This window comes from Camponotus vicinus, unplaced genomic scaffold (genome assembly GCF_025532165.1).
Source record: "Camponotus vicinus isolate PSW18456_S1 unplaced genomic scaffold, iyCamVici1.0 SCAF_3, whole genome shotgun sequence".
Taxonomy (NCBI): Eukaryota; Metazoa; Arthropoda; class Insecta; order Hymenoptera; family Formicidae; genus Camponotus; species Camponotus vicinus.
The window spans coordinates 23716056-23733876 of NW_028141967.1; the positions used below are offsets into that span (position 1 = coordinate 23716056).

At 27.4% G+C, this 17821-nt stretch overlaps 1 protein-coding gene and 1 long non-coding RNA gene across 15 annotated transcripts in view; one reads left to right on the top strand and one right to left on the bottom strand.

Moving 5' to 3' along the window:
- Window positions 1-17821, top strand: part of LOC145968516 (uncharacterized) — a 185570-nt gene that overhangs the window by 95160 nt on the left and 72589 nt on the right. For 4 of the 8 annotated variants that reach the window (XR_014437753.1, XR_014437764.1, XR_014437763.1 and 1 more), the window contains exon 1: window positions 477-1358. The exons of 2 other annotated variants lie outside the window; for them this stretch is intronic. This is a non-coding gene — a long non-coding RNA (uncharacterized LOC145968516). Of the gene's footprint in view, window positions 1-476; window positions 1359-10738; window positions 11270-17821 lie in introns of those variants that run through there. 2 more of the 8 variants (XR_014437765.1, XR_014437766.1) reach the window with 2 other exon arrangements.
- LOC145968514 (octopamine receptor beta-1R) overlaps window positions 1-17821 on the bottom strand; it is a 75268-nt gene that overhangs the window by 33804 nt on the left and 23643 nt on the right. The window contains exon 3 of one of the 7 annotated variants that reach the window (XM_083094037.1): window positions 10327-10564. The exons of the other annotated variants lie outside the window; for them this stretch is intronic. Within the exon in view, the coding sequence (XP_082950163.1) occupies window positions 10404-10564 (161 nt within the window). The 3' untranslated portion in view covers window positions 10327-10403. Of the gene's footprint in view, window positions 1-10326; window positions 10565-17821 lie in introns of those variants that run through there. 7 annotated transcript variants of the gene reach the window in all.

Below are 17821 nucleotides of genomic sequence, written 5' to 3' on the forward strand. Positions count from 1 at the left end.
AGATGCCAAACATTTAGTATTGCAAATATAGCACAACGCATAAATTCCGTAAAATATACGTATTATTAACAATGGTCCATATACATCGTATCATTATATTATCTGAATTAAATATAGTCGCTCGATACTTTTTCGATTCGTTCGTATCGTTTATTGTTAAGAATTAATTAATCGCATGGATTGATAATCATTGATTGTAATCCAGCGCAATTATCCTCTGCGAACAATTGAGATTTTCAACTTGTAATCAATTAATTTTTACAATTGATAAAGTAAACATAATAAGATTATTTCAAAACATAACGATTGTGTTAAAACCGAAAATTGACGATATATTCAAGTAAGAATCGAAAAATGTAAAATTACAAATTATTATTTTATTAAATAAAAATCTATCGATATTCTCATGAGCGATAAAAATGCTCGTAATTTAAATATATTTCGCACTTGAAATTTTTTATCAGTTTGACGTGATAATTTGCTAATCATTTTCGGCACGCGTAATAATACATCAATCAAGATATTAAAATAGCGTGACGAGCAGTGATGTATTAATCATTTATTCATAATTAATTTGAAATTCATCGAGAATATTTCGCATTTATTTCGAGATGCGTTAAATATTTCGTAGTGACAATGAATTAACTACTACACGGTATTCGGCGTTTATTTACGGCTATTGCGCGCTACTATTTACATATGTGACTTTGTCGTGTCACTCGCGCTCCGATACTCGGAGCAAACAGGCAACTGCGCGAATCGTTCTGTATATCATCATATTAACTCTCAAGAAGTACGATTATTCTGTATCTATTACTACAATCAACAAAGCCCGTTCAATTAATTAACAGCCGTGATAATAAACGACATGTTAGAATATCACGGCTATTTGATTCAAATAATGAAATAATATGTTGAGACTGTTTAATGATACGTATACTTCGTACGTGGGATTTATGTGTTGGAAATGTTGCTATGCTTGCGATATCGAATTTCGATTATTTATGTTTTGACGATCTCGATGTCTTTGCTAAGGTTGCGTAATGTGGCGTCAAAATTACCTTGAGATATGATAATGTACATTTATTGTCGCGACGTAGTTTATGAATTATGTTCGTATATTTTTCAAGTACTGGAGAAATTATGAGTTTTGGTATTTGTTTTTCTAGTACAATATAATAAAGCACGCAATTAGTGTCGGGAGTATCGTGCGAAGTACCACGCGAACGTAATTAAAAGTGTTTTCGCGAGTGTCGTATAAATGCTACGAAAGAGGAGCAAAAGATGAACAAAAGAGGAGCAGAAGGAAGAGCAAAAGGAGACCTCAAGGAGATATCAAGCGATGGCAGAGTAATTGTGTAAGTAATATATAATTTATTATTTTGTTTGCTTGTGAAATTATTTATTCGTTTATTCCTGCGAGAATAATATTTTAAATTATTGTGTAAAATATGTTCTAAATATTTTGAATATTATTTTATATGTAATTTAAAAAAAATATATATTAATATTTATTTTTTATACAACATTTTAATCATATTTTCTAAATTTTGTTTTCATCTTTATAACAATCTGTAATATTTTTAATAGAGTGTATAAAAGAATAATCATTAACATCATAACAACATGTTATCAAGCTTTCTTATGCAGAATAATTTCTTCAGAAAAAGAATTACTTTTATTTCTCTTTTTCTTTTTATATTTTAATCGAAAAAATATTTTTATTCTGCGGCTTTTGTTCGCAAAACTCTCTAGCAAAACTCTCGCGTGTTTCAACAGTATTTAAATACTATATATACTATGCTCCTTAGACTACATCGAATCGGTGAAGTTTTTTCGATGAAGTATAGTTTGAAACGCGGAAAAGTTTATTCCTCTTCGTGAGGAAGACGAAAGAAAAGACGATGGAAAGAACGAAATTTAAGAATTTTTACAGGACAACGGATTTATCTCGAAATTGAAAGAAAATGATAGATATTTAAGACTTAGTTCGTTGAATTTTGACTAAATTGGACTTGTTAAAGGTTTATTTTATTAAGTATTTTCTAAAATATTAAATTTCATTTAAAAAATATGTATATTAAAAAATAATCTTGTTTATAAGATATTTAAAAAATACTTAAAAAATTTGAAAACTATAAAAATTATGGATGTTATAATTAAAAAATAAGAATTAGAACAGCAAAGAAATTTTAATTAGTCGAAAAAATTAAATTTTTTACATTTAAAAAATCAATTTTCAAAAATGATTTTACAATAGAAACTGAAGAGAAAGATATATTTTTGATATAATTATAATGAATATCATATTATATATATAATTAAAAAGCTATTATATTAATTCTAGAACAGTTGCATGTTTCAAATTACATTATTGCTTTTTCTCCTCTCTCTCTCTTTCTTTCTCTCTCTCTTTCATTGTTTTGTTTGGCTGAAAGCGATTTTTAATCAATAATCTTTAATCAATAATGTCGCAAAATTGACAGCATACGCTTGGTAATATATGGTCCTTTACAATTTGATACTACCATCACTGCTCGCGTAATTACCCGTTTCAGCAAATTAATCAAACAAGATTCGACTCGACGCAATACGTGGTCGCTTAAGCGATATTCAGGGATTCTGTTTAGCGGATATTGTCAGACTCGAAATCGAATTCGAGCATTCCGCAGGCTATACGCAACAATATTAGCACTGACCATTCTTGTTGATCTCTATCTCTTCTACACTACTCAAGAAACATTCTTTGATTATATAATAATTCAATAATAATAAAATTTAAAGATTGGTTTCATTTAATCAATGTGGCAGAAATGCTTTTTGCCGAAAAATATGAATTACAACTAATATTATATATATTAATATTTATGAACACAATTAAATGAATAATTAAATTCTTCCGGATAAAGATACAACGTCAAAAATTACAAAATTCACATGCTCAATGATTTGAAAAAATGTTAAAAGAAATATAATTATTTAAAATGTAATTATAATATATCAATATATTTTAATATATTAATTTAGCTTTATTCATACATCGGAATAACGATTTTATAATTGCTCATATTTTATTTTTGATCGCTTATCAATACAAAGTTATTTAGATTGAATATATAGTTTAGATATATAGATTAGATATATAGATATATAGAAAAGAGAAATATTTTTACTTCCAATTTATAACTTTAAATAACTTCATAGATTTCTTTGTGTATGTATGTATGGGATTTGCAACTGTTTTAAAATCAGATTAATAGTATTTTATTATAACATAACATTTTTTTATGTTATATATTTATATATCCGTAAAACTGTTTTTTTCAATCTCACAGCCATTATAAGTTAATAAACTAAAAATAAAATAGACATCTGCAAAGTTCCGAAACAGAAATTTTAAATAGATTTTAATTAAATGTAAATTATATATTATATACAGAATATATATATATATATATATATATATATATATATATATGTATATATATATATATAATTTAAAAAAAATGGAATAAAATTTATACGAAAAAAAAATATAATCCTGCATTATAGTTTTTATCAATTTTTCTAAAGAGAAATCTGGCAATGTCAAAAATAAATGTAGAGAAAACATGTCTCTCTCTCTTCTCTCTCTCTCTCTAAAAAAAAAAAAAACAAAAAAAACATAAAATAGAAGAAATGTATACATATTAATTGAGCAAAATGTCATTCTAGGAAATTATTCATGTTTTACAGTTGAAATATTTTGGATTGCGCAGTAATTTAGTTGCTAATTAATGACATATTCGCATGTCGCATTCTGTCAGTAATATGGCAGTCCAATTTCCCGTTTATTTGTTTAATACGAACTGCTGGCGGCATAATTCCATCATCACTTCCGCCGGCGACGCATGTAAACAATTATCGAGTTACCAATGATCGCTTTAACTCAAAGATGAATTAATTTAAGCTTTTTTGTAACTAAAATAAATGTTATTAAACTACAATATGTTTTGATTGAAATAAAATTTGCATCGAATCAAAAATAAATTTTATGTATGTATATACTGTTACGCAATTTCGCAACATTGAATTTAATTTTACATATAAATTAATTTTACATTAAATTTAATTTTTGCGAAACTACTTACGAAAATCACGATCTGTTTTACACAATTAATGAATCGACCAGAACTTGGCGAAAGAGATTGAGAGAGATTGCAGTCGCAAATTGCAATCCAGGATTGAGCAACGAGACATCGGACAAAAGATCCATCCGATGTTGCAATCTAATGCAATATTATCAAAGTTCTGAATCTTGCGAATAGTAGAATCAAATCTGCTATTGGTGCTAAATTTTACAATTTATATACGAATTCACATTTGCTCTTATTTCACATCTACTCGTATTATTATTATATAAATGCGTCGTCGTTTTATTGTTAAAAGCAATACGAAATTCTCAAATGCTTTAAAAATAAGAGATTAGCAAAACTTAAAAATTATACGTATACATATAATTAACTTAGGTATACAAATTATGAAGAGTAAAATATCTCTGTTATGCTTTTCTATTATTTTGTATTGCTTTTATATAATTAAGCTACATATTATTTGCTTGAGTACGATGAGAGAGAAAAGTTAGTATATACGTACTGAAAATTATCAAAGGGGGACATGTTGTAGGATGCAATTTAATATTTAAGCTCTGAATTGCTCTTTGAAGCAGTGCAGCGATGCATAATGTAACGGCATTAATTAATTTGATAAAATGATGTCATAACGCAAATTAGGACATTCCACAGGATGACTAGTTATGCGCATTATTGATTATATATTTGGGCGTTTTATGAAAGATATATGTGTATATGTGGGTATCGTTGCAGATTTATTTTGGGAAAGATTTAATCTATCCGTTATTCTCAGCGGAAAAAATGATATCTGCTGAGACTTCCAGTTTTTCAAACGGAATAATCTACTTTTCTACATCTTATACATTTTATATAATCTCTCTTTTTCCTAATATCAGAAAAAAGATTATAAAATGTATATAATTAATAATATGTAGAATGTATATACATATAATTAAGTGTATATACATAATTTGATTATTATTTTGTAGAAATTAAATTGTGACGTATTTTATATTTGCAATAAAAATTTAATACATGGGATGCATACATATTATAATACAATATAAAAATATAGAGCAATATGGAGAAATATATATTTCTTTTAATCTTTTCTAATATAAAGTTTAAGTTTAATTTTAAGTAAAAAGTTTACATTGAAGCAAAGCGATAATATCTTGTCAATTCTTAGCACAAAGTTTAAAATTGATAATAATATCTCTAATTTTCTAAAATCTTTTAAAATCATAAATGTCACTATAAAATTTCGAACTTTGTAACGAGAACAAAGTATCGCTATTCAACGTAAAGAATATTGTATGAATACCATTAGATCCATTTTCGATACTAAAGTCGATAACAGAAAATAAAAATTTCTTTCGTTCTTCAAATTTAGATATTGGATATAAGCGTTACTTTTTCGCAAAGGAACATATTCAAAGCTCGAAGCGCGAGAAGTTACGTTGTAAAAGCGATTCGTTTCGTTCGCGCCGTCTTTGACACAAAGGAATTCACCTTCTTTGACGAGGACGGAAGGCAAAGAAATGTTCATTCTAGTTGAGAGTTTTGAGCGACGAATTGTCGCGAGTGAAAGAGAAAGAGGCTCAATCCGCAAATCGCTCTTTTACGAATAACGAACCGCGAAAGTCCGAGTTGCATTGTAACTCATTACAGCTTAATGAAAATGTCCTTTTCCTTTTCTAAAGAGAATCCATGTACATGGTCGACGACAATAAAATTCTCAAATGGTAAAGAAAGAAATGATGCGCTTTTTTTGTTCGACGAAATTCGCAGGACGATCGCAAGAGTTTAAATGAGATATTCTTTACAAGAGTAATGACAACAAGAAATCAACTAATAAATGCGTGAAATTGCGTGAGTATTAAAATTTCATGCTAAATGATATTTTAATGTATAAAAATTGTAATATTTTATAATAAAAGTAATGAAAAGCAAAAATAAAAATATAATATATAAACAAAAAATTCTATAAGAGGAAGAAATATATTGGAAAGTACAGAAAATAAAGAATATAAAAATTATTTTTTTTATTCTTTATATATTTTCTTCAATAAATGCAATTCGAAGAAAATAAAAATTCTTATTTAAAATTAAAATATTATATTGATTTTCTTTATTTTATACTAGTTTTCTATCACGGGAAATTTATTTTAGATTGAATAAAGAATAAAGAAGAATTTTGAATAAAGAAGATACGCAAATAAAAGATAGTATTATGACTCTATAACTCTTTGAAACTTTGGTGCATATCATTGTACTGTAGTATAATCGTATAAACACAACAAATAATATCTATTTTTGTGAAGCTTCTTATAATATTGAATTACAAGGAGAATTCTTCTTGCTTCAAGAGCAAGAAGAATACTTCTCGGCATAAATGGGCAAATCGATATAATCCTGCAGGCATTTTGCCAAGACCAGACAGAGTATACTATAGATAATCCGGTGAAGATAAACAGAAGCCTATTATAACTTTCAAATGCTATAGAACAATAAACTTACTCCCGTTTTGTAGAAACAACGAATTAACGACGGAGTAATTTTCGAAATATAATGATGTTTAAAATAAGATTGCCTTTCTTCCAAGTAAGAAAGTTTTAATGTTGTTAAATAAATTCGCGACGAGTCTTAAAAAAAAATACAAACGAGTTTCTTATTTAAAAAAAAAGTACAACCGAGGTATCTAAATACAAAGAAGGCAAACGATTAAAAAGTGAATAATAAAATTGAAAGAATTATTCAAAAAATAGCTTCTGTGTCCATCGTTCGCGCTTCTATACAATGTTATTTCCCAATCAAGAAAGCCATCAAACTAAGCTTTGTTTGGTTATCATTTTTACTCTGCATTTGTTTCAACCAAACTTTTCTTTAACAAGCGATACGCCATTCGCTCCGGAAGCAAAAAGCGCATTCACTCCACCCACCTTGTAGATATTCTCGTAGCGAATAGAACGTCGCGGATAGAAAGGAAACGAATGACAAAGTTTCGAGGCCAAGATGAAAGTTCTGAAGTAGGTACGCCAGCTATGGGATAAAATAACATTTGTTATTGCGTATTTGTAGATTTTTGTCCAAGTCCCTTGTGTGATATGTAGCATAGTTTCCCAAAATTATTCTCTCCATCATATATAAATAAATATCGTAAAATACGAAAAATTGTTTCTATAAATGAAGATTTAAGAGAAAATACATCAAAACAATTGCTTTAAGAATAAAAGCTGAAAATAGAAAATATTTTCCTCGTAAATTGTATTTACACAACAAATACATCACATAATTTAAAACGCCAAGGTCCATCACATAAATATTCACATATGAATACTTTTGTGAAATCGGAATCGACTTTTCTTTAACACAGTTATAAAGCTGTTTGCAAATTTTTAACTTGCAAGCTAAAAGTTTAGTTGTCGGGATGTCGAAAAAAATCATAAAAAATGTTACTTTGATGGTTTTAAATAACATAATTTAATCAATGTAAAAATATAATTTTTAATATTACGTATAAAGATATTAAATATTGGATGTTAAAAAATCAAGAAATTTTTATTATTAAAAGAGAATTTATTACAATCAATTAAGGGATGAGTAAACGAAAGAAACATTAATCTGAGACATCTTGTATATAATCTTTCATTCACATTAAGCTAATTCTCTTGTTTACCATTCAAAAGAGCTTTAATTAAGAATTCGCTCATTGACAAAAAGAAAACTTAGAGAGCGCGCGCGCGTGAAAGAGAGAGAGAGAGAGAGAGAGAGAGAGAGAGAGAGAGAGAGAGAGGGGAGGAGAGAGAGAGAGAGAGAGAAAAGCGGAAGTTGCACAATGAGAAAATGCTAGCGGATCGATGGAAATGAGTCACCCGGTGTGGTGTCCCGGCGGGTCTACATAGGTAAATAGGTTAGCACCATTGAGCGTGCGCCCTTAAGGCTGCTTCTTCCTTACGGACCGCTTACTCAATCGATAGAGAGAGGAGAAAGCGAGCGAGATGTCCCTATATGAGAATAGAAAATCCTTTGCGATTCACATACACAGTGAGATGAAACTATTCTGTCCACTTCAATTTTCAATATTTATAGCTTTCTATATGGAAAGGAGAGTGTATTCCCTGTTGCCAAATATAATATACTCGTAGTTTTGTGGTATAATGCATTTTTACAATTCATTCTTCTTAAGTAAAATCACACTTATATCTATAGAAATATGTAATTATAATTATGTTAAATAAAATGGAAAAAAATGAAACATTAATTTTTAAGTAATTCTCATTAATCAAAATGTATAATTATTATTAATCTTCTTGATTCCTCTATGTTTTGGAAAAAATTTTTTCTCGAAAAACCTGAAATTTTCGATTATTTTGAAAATAAATGTAAATATAAATAATAATAGTAAATGTAAATATTTATTAAAATTACTAACGTGTGCAATATAAAACTGTTACATGTAATTAACTGTATTAAAATAAAATATCTTTCAGAAATAAACAAATGTAATGTTAAAGAAAAGGAAAATTTAAGATGCATATATTCATATAGAGAGTAAAAACTAATAATGAAATTTTAAATTACAAATTCTAAAAAATATTAATTTTACAAAAAATAGAGATCTTTTTATTTACACACACACACACACACACACATACACATTGCATATTTTGCGGTCTCTTCTTTCTTGATCGAGACTTCCGATGCTTGTCTTGATCAGTGATTCAGTTTCGGAATAAACATCCCCGGGGAAAACCCTCTGTTAAGCGCAGTCCCGACTCACGAGATTCCTCGATAACACTCGTAAAAGTCTCGTTGGAAACGTGGAATTCTCTCGGGAAGCGAAATTTCTCGTAAACGCGAAACTTACGAATGATAACCGCTCTCTCAATATTTAATATTACAGGTGTGCGTAAAATAGTCAGATGATAGAAAAGCGCGAGAGAAAGTTTAGAGCAAGAAAAAGAGAATAGCGAAAATGTAATTAAGAAATCAGCGTCGTCTTTTATGCATTCTGCTTTCTCTCTCTCTATTCTCTCTCTTTCTTTTTCTATCTTACACACATATACACAATTTTCTATACTTATTGTACTTCCGATTGTGTTAAATCATATTTATAGATCTATAGATCAAATCTCTCAGATATATTTTTTGCTTGGATGCAGCTGCAAACTCTAAAAAATCTAACGATTTTTTTTATAAATTTTTTATTTATAAAATTATTTTACAAGAATTGTCTCTAATACTATAATATATTTTTCATCAATACTATTACAAATTACGATGAATGATTTTGACATTTCCACATAATAAAAGTTTAGTCAAATATTTTTTAAATTTAAACATTTCATAATGACAAAGAAATTATTTATTAATTAACAACCTTTTTATTATTACACTTTATTCATTATACATTTTATTTTTATTAATTATTATAATTATTGTACTATAATTATTGATGTTCTCCCCTTTTATTTTACTGTATTTCTATAATGATTACTTATAAATTATATAAATTAAATATTCAAGATATGAATATTGTTTAGAGATTTTCTAAATACATTCAAATATTTAAGTTCTTTGTTCATTTGTGTATTATGCAATTGTAGTGAGGTATAAACATGTGAGAAAAAATATCGGAAAAGAGAGAAACGGGGAACGAAGAAATGCGTCGAGAATAAATAGAGTGGAACGGCCTGATTGCAAAAAGCGTAGAATTGACGTTTCATTTTCTGTTCATAGTTTTATTTGAATTCTTCACTGTCTCTTATCTCCATCAAGTTTCTCTTATCGTTGCTCGATCATACGTTTCATGATGTATTCCAATTGTTTATGCTTTCAATATTTTCATGGTAATAATAATTAGAAATAATATTACAATTAAATATAAGTATATAAAGAATATAAGTTGAATTTATATAAATTTATATATAAAAATTGTTTAAAAAAATTTATTTTATATATATGAAAGAGAAAGAGAAGAAAAAGAGAGTGAGAGAGAGAGAGGGGGGGGGGGGCAGAGTTTAAAATCTTTTATTTTGAAGAGTAATGAATTTTATATATATAAAATTCTTTAAATACATGTATAAAATAAATCATTTTTACAAACTTTTTTTTATAAACTATCTTAGTGAATAATTAAACACATGGATAAGATTAATTATTTCCATATACTCTTTATTATTGTTTTTCTTCCGGGAGAGGTATGTTTTATAATTATTATAATTAATCGTTTTATAATTATTATTGCGATTATAAGAGCTTTGATTTTTTACTAGAATGTAGGAAAAATTATCGATTTTTTCTGAGAAGGAAAGGAACAGCAATTTCACCGTTAAAGTTTATGCCGCCTACTACTTGTTTCGCGATTTTTACGCCAATGCGGAATATCCGTTCTTGCAATGTTGATTCGTTTTGAGAGCATGACTTTTCTCGTCTGATTTCTTCTTCGTCTGTAAATACTCATTAATCAACTCTTTTTAGCAATTATTCTAATAGGGGGAAAAATATTTTATCATTGTCATTTGTTATAAAAGTATATAGAAAAGGAAATAAAAAATAAATTTATAAAACAAAATTTAAATAAAATTATAATTTTTATCAAATTCGTGAAATTATTTATATAGATGGAAATTGTGCTATTAATAAAGAGATGTGGCGTATGAGGATATCTAAGTATACTGACGTAACTCCTTACTTTATATTCTGGGTAAGTTTTTAAACAAAACGAAATATTAATCTTTCCAAGCCATATTCTTAGGTATCATCCTGGTTTTCAAAAAGAAAAATAATGGAAGAGGGCGAAGCGTTATTAGCGATTTTGTCGTTAATTCTCATTCGCTCGCGGATGACCTGATTTTCATTGCGTTTATCTCGCGCGAGTTACTCATATAGTTCTCTGTTGACAATTCGATCCTGCTTCCTCTCGTACTACGATATAAATCTCATATCAGCGTATGTTTGACTTTGGATATTTGCCAATGACCCTGTTATCTTTCGATTTGATACGTGAACTTTCGGGAAAATTACTTATCCTTTTTTATTTTTTCGTTAGCATTGCACTGAAAATATCATACATACGCATCAAACTGTAAAATTGAAATTAGCGTGGGAAAAGATCTTTTTAAAGTTAATATTAATATATGTACAATTATTAAGTGATATTTGAGCCAATTTATTTAAACAACTTTTTATTTTATTTTGTATATAAATTTACATTTCTTTATTCATGTTGGAACTACGCGGAAATATTAATCGTTTATGATTCAAATTTTCAAAGATTCGTAAACATTTCAAGGCATCTACTATTTACCGAAATATTTACTTAACTTATTCATTCGAAGTAAAAATTGAAAAATAGATGAAGGGAATTATAAATATTATCCTTTACATGCATTACACAGTATATTTACAAGCGATAATAATTTTTTTAATGATTTGTATACATTTCTTGTATGCAAATATATCATTACATCGTAATTAACTTGCATCTATCGAAGTAATTCAAATAATCGAGCACTGTCTTTATTAATTTTATTAATTTTATTATATTTTAATCGAAATGTTCAAGATGTATATTATATAATTTTATAATATATTTTATAATTTCTATTATAATTATGATAATATTTTATAGCGGCGAGGAGACAAAATTAGATTTCGACGCTCATTTTTTGGAATACTTCTTTTTGCCAATGAAATTTCCCTTCCTATTGGGTATACTTTGACGTTGGTGGGAGGGCTCGTTACTCGGAAAGTTTATCCTGAAGGGGAAGCTAAGTATTCAAACGGTTTTTTTAACGTTTCCGATCGATCATTTTTCATCGTAATTAATTATCGTGGGGTACAAAGTATTGTGCGTATGAGTTCGGGACTGCCGATTAAAATATCACACGTTTAAATGCGGGAGTGCCGTATTTAAAGTATCGCGCGTATGAATCAACATTTTGACAAGAAAAGAGAAAAGAAACAGGCCTGGGACATTGAGCGACAGCGAAGCAACTTTAAGATGAATTTATCATTTGTGTATTACTTTTTTTTATTAATTGTTATCCCACTTATTTTAATGGTTTAAAAAAAATTAGAGAAAAAAAGATTTTTATATATATTGTTTAAACGTTTTTATATATATATTTAAGAGTAAAATTTTTCTGGAAATTATTTAATTATTCTATTAAATGTCTTAAATTAAATTTAATATTGTATACATCGAATTATATATTCAATGCGTACAATAATAATTTTTTGAAATATTAATTGATTTAGGCGCTGCTATAATTTATATAGTTTTTATATGTTACAGATCAATGCACACAGCTTCTGCGTCGTCAACTCTGCTGTTACGCATTGATCGCTGAGAAATTTTTTTCCTATTAAATTTGCCAGTATATAAGTATGTTTATTTTAATTTTTTTAATTTTTATTTGTTTATACAAGTTTACATAGTTTGTTGTGTATTTGGTATATGTCGTTTACCGTTTTGTAAGAAGATATTTTTTTATTTTATTACATTTATATTTATGATACATGCGCGATTGATTCCTGAAAATTAATTAGCGGTATTCAGAATTTACAAAGAATGTTTTTTAATGAATCTTTGCCAAAAGCGTATATAGAAAACAATGTACAAAAATCTGACGTTAATCGCACGCGCGTAACATTGTTAGTCAACGAAGGTTACGATTATATATTAATAATGTGTCTATCGATTTTCCTATCGCACACATTAAGTCTCAGCTAGCAAAGTTATTGCAATGTCAGTTAGTGCTATTTCTGGCCTATGGCCTTGAAGCCTTGCTCCTTTAGGGTAAGACTCGACCAATCCTTACGTGGGATAACATCTCAGTATGACTTTGCGTAATCTGTCGTAATCTACTTGCCGAAACACATGGACCTCCTTTTAGAGATTCAGGATAGGGATATTCAGGATCAGGATATATCGAAATTTTTATGATTGGAAAGAATAAAATTATTTTATTTTATTGTGGAATATATATAATATGTGTGTGTGTGTGTGTCAAAAATATATATGATAAAGAATATATGTATATGTGTATGAATAATAAGAGTAATACTAAAATAGTAAAATAGTAAAATCAGCAACAGCAAATATAACATATAATAAAATACAAAATACATAATAATGAAATTATAAATATAATATTAAAAAAATGAAAAATATGAAATCAAATATAATATTAAACAAATAAAAAAATTGGATATTTTTTCTATTATTAAAATTTTTCGTTATTCACTTTTCGAAATTTTTGAAATTGTCTCTATAATAAAGATTTTATTATGTATTAGAGAGAGAAACGTTTTAAAAGAGAGAGAAACGTTTTTCAATCAATAACCTTAAATAATTCAGAAAAACGATAGTAACTATACACTTGTGCTCGTATATACATAATAAAGGCTGGAAATAAAGATTTATTTCCGTCTCTGTGTTTTTGAATGAGTCTTATTTATAGCCGATGTAATATTACATATGAGCTCGCTTAGAAACTTCATTTATGTCACAATAATAAGTCAGTATATTTTTCAACGTCATGTTAAAAGAGATGCATATATTTATCACGTATATTTATATTTACAGTATCGAAATATAAATTGCTTAGCAAAAATATGTGAACAATAATTATATAATATCTAAATTAAAATATTTTTTATTAAATAGATGCGATGTTTTAAGATTAAATTTATGGTATTAAATATAGATTAACATAGATTAATATCTATGTAATATAAATTGATACTAGATTGATTTAAATTACAATTTGAATAATATGGATAATGATATTAATAGAGAGATATTAAAATAATATTCATCTATTAAATTATTAAATAATTGTTAGTATCTATATCCCATATTATTAAGTGTAATATCAATAACATTGACAATGATGTTAATAAATAATAGCCGTCATATTAATTTAATATAACATAGATTAACATTAATTGGACTACATATTGATTTATATTAAGAGCAATGTTGAAATACATAAAATGCGAATTAAAATCCCGAATTCGAGCACGATAAACATCGATAATTCACATTGATAGTCCACTGAAATTTTCAAGACCTCAATTGTGCTAAAGCGAGAACGGAAATTTCGCTCTTAGCGTATCTTAACAATCAGCAACCCTCTCATAAATATTTCGCCGAAAGCTTGCTGTCTCACTCTGTTCTTTTTTCTCTACTTTTTCGCAACCTATCTACGTCTCGGTTAACAGCAGAACTAGGTCTTTCCGATTCGATTCGAGGATCGTATCTTAGGACCGACAATTTATACCCCCTTTGGAAACCGAGCACACGCCACTGGGACAAAGCCTATGTGCCGACGTATGAAAAGAAAAAGCGAGATTGATAGTAGATGGAAACACAAAAATCCCGCAGAGATTACGATGTCGTCTCATTTTTACGTATCGAATTTCTTCAAGAATCGCAAAATCGAGATTTCGAGATCTATCTAATGGATTTCGATCTTATGATTTCCAAGATATCTCGATTTCTCATCATAACGTTTGAATAATATTTATATGAGGAGATAGAATTTTTAAGATCGTTAATTGTTTCTCTTTATTAAAATTACCTGTATAAATTAAATTTATTAATCTAGGGAAAATCGTTTTCACATTACATACACATTTAATTATATCAATATTTTGTACACACACATTAAATAATATAAAAATTTATTAATTTAGAATGTTGAGTAATGTGTAATATCAGTTTAAAATAATTTCTGATAAGAGCAGGTAAAAATTTCAGAAATATTAAATTTATTATCTCTTACATTTTTTAAATAAAATTTTTAAAATAAAAATTAATATAAACTTTAAAAATATATAAAATTAGATAAATACTGGTTAAAAAGTGATATAAAGTCACTAATAGATACTTCAACTACTACAATTTTCTTCATTTCGTTTTCTTGTTTCCGTTTGGATGAATTGTATTGCAACAAAAATACAGCAATCGATAAAATCCGATGTGAAATAAAAATAGCAGAATATTTAGAGCGCACTTTTGTGAGAGAGAAAGAGAAAAGAAAAAGATAACCGATGATCTTTGGCCGTGGACGAGAATACGACTTCGTTCGATTCAGTCAAGGGCGAACAACGAGTTTCCGGTTTCCTAAAGCTTTCCTGCACCGAAAGCTTCCAGCGGAAGCGAAAGGCTACACATTCACTGCACGAAACCGTTCGTTCTAACTCAAGAGAACGAACATGATTATAGAAGCGCCATTATAGTGCCTGGTCTCACTTGTGTCGAAAATGAAAGACGCTAAAAGGTACAGGAAACCAATCTTGCGCAGGCTCTTTTGTGTATCTCAACATTATTTCTCATTCACACAAGATGTTTTAGAAAACTAACTTTTATCTATAAATTCTTTGATTAATTGATTTGAAAATTTATTTAGTTGAAGTCGATTTTTTTTAAATGTACATATGTAATATATTTGTACACATAAATTTATTATAAATTTAATACATTTACATATATTTGTTGTCTATAAAAAAAATTAAAAAATGAATATTATCAAAGAATTTATAGATATAGATATAAAAAATTCATTTTATTATTTTAATATTTTATAATGTTAAATGCTATTAGGGATAAATGAAACAACATAATGATTTCACAATGATTTTGTAGAATATTAATGATACAATATAATTTTTTAGACAAATTATAGTGTTTAATAATCATTAAAAAATGATAAAAAATTTCTTTTATGACAGTTGATTTTCTTATTAGAAAATATTTTTCTCAATGGCAGATATCAGAAAGTATGTGTAATCCTTACGTTCCACGCGCGTGTCATGAAAGAGTAATGGCGTGACACACGAAGCTTAAATCGACCATAACGGGAAATTTATCTTTGAGTTTATCCTGCGCATAAAAACGACACTATATTATTACATTTCCATGAATGTTCTATCGATATCAATTATGTGTACCTGTGTGAAGATATCAATATAAATATTTCAGGGTCGTGCTACAAATGATAAGAAGAAACTTTAAAATATTCTGATATACGATAACAAATATCACCTCATATAATTTTATTATTTGAAAATAAGAATAAAAATAAAAATGCAAAATATAACAACTTAATATAAAAATAAATGTAACAGTTGAATATATAATTCAAAGTTGTGCAAATAATTTCTTAAAAATAAGTTAAAAGATGAAAATTATCTACCAATAATTTAAATATAAAATAAGACGTAAAGTGAAATAAGAATGAAAATAAAACGAACGAACGAACACAATTAGTTAACATGCTTCATTTATATATCTGACTCACGAGAATTGTTACGAATATTGGCATGAAGTACACACTTTGATACAAGTCAAGCAACCTGATGCGCGATTACTGATTAAAATTATGAGTTACAAAGGGTAGCTACTTCTCAAAAGGATTTCCATCTATGAAGCGAAGGAAAAGCCAGCCAGCCAGTCAACCGAGCTGCGCTTCGCAGTGTAACGGCAAAGAAGAGCCATTTGCATATTCCGACATGGATTACGATTTGCTACTCCGTGCTTACCGCTTGATACTATCTGCTTTGTGCGCGCAATGAAATACCTCACTGGGGTTACCTTTGGAATACCTCGCATTGTATCCATTCAGAATTTACGAAGGCAAATTCTTTTTCAAACTCTTTATTACATTATTGCTTTAGCATACAGAAATATTGTGCAGCAGATAACTCTTTTTCCTCCTTCTATCGTACAACAATTATACAATTTTAATATACATATGTAAAATAGATCGTATAATACTTGAGATTATCGAAATGATTTTCCAATTAATTATTTTACTTAATATTAATTTTATTTTCTGAACATTTTATAATTTTATTTTCTTTACGTTTACACTTATAATTAATTAATATATTGATTAATATATTGATTATTTTTTTCTGATGATAATAATTATTTTGTAATTATTAATTTTGAATTTTTTTTAGCGTTTTAATTTCTGTGCTTATTTTTTCTTTATAAATATTAATAAGAGGTTCCCATTTTGTAATATATCTTACCCAATTCTACATCTCCATTGAAATACGTTTCATTTAACTTATATAAATTCTTCCTTGATAAACACATACTTTGATAAATTGCTTATTAACCATTAGCAGAAGCAACGTTTCATTAAAAGTGTACTCCATAAAATAAACACGCAACAGTTGCAAATAAATTACCATTGAGCGTGCATATAGTGAAAATCAAAAAGCAAAGAACATCCTGCAGCGTAGACAGTGATATTTCCAAACAAATAAACCAATTAGTAACAGCTATTAATCAAGTTTTATTCAGTATATTTGTCCACTGTTTTCGCGCAAATAAGCTTTCCGATAACAAAAATCTATATAATTACAGCATCCTAATAAAAATCTACATTAACTAAATCAAATCTTGAGAATTATAGACAATTTATTAATCAAACATTTATGACAATGAAATGAAAATAAAAATGAAAATAAAGAAAACAAAGATATGAAATTATCAATCAAATATATATTTTATTTTAGATTTATATTTTTTAAGTTTTTATTTTTTTAGATGTAATAGTTTTATTTTGTTTGTATCTGTTTTTTTTTGTTTTAAATAGCAAGTTAATAATTGTTTTTTTTAGCTTTTTACCTTTTTTATATTTGATTATTTTAATGAATTAAATTTTTTTTACTTTATTAATTGT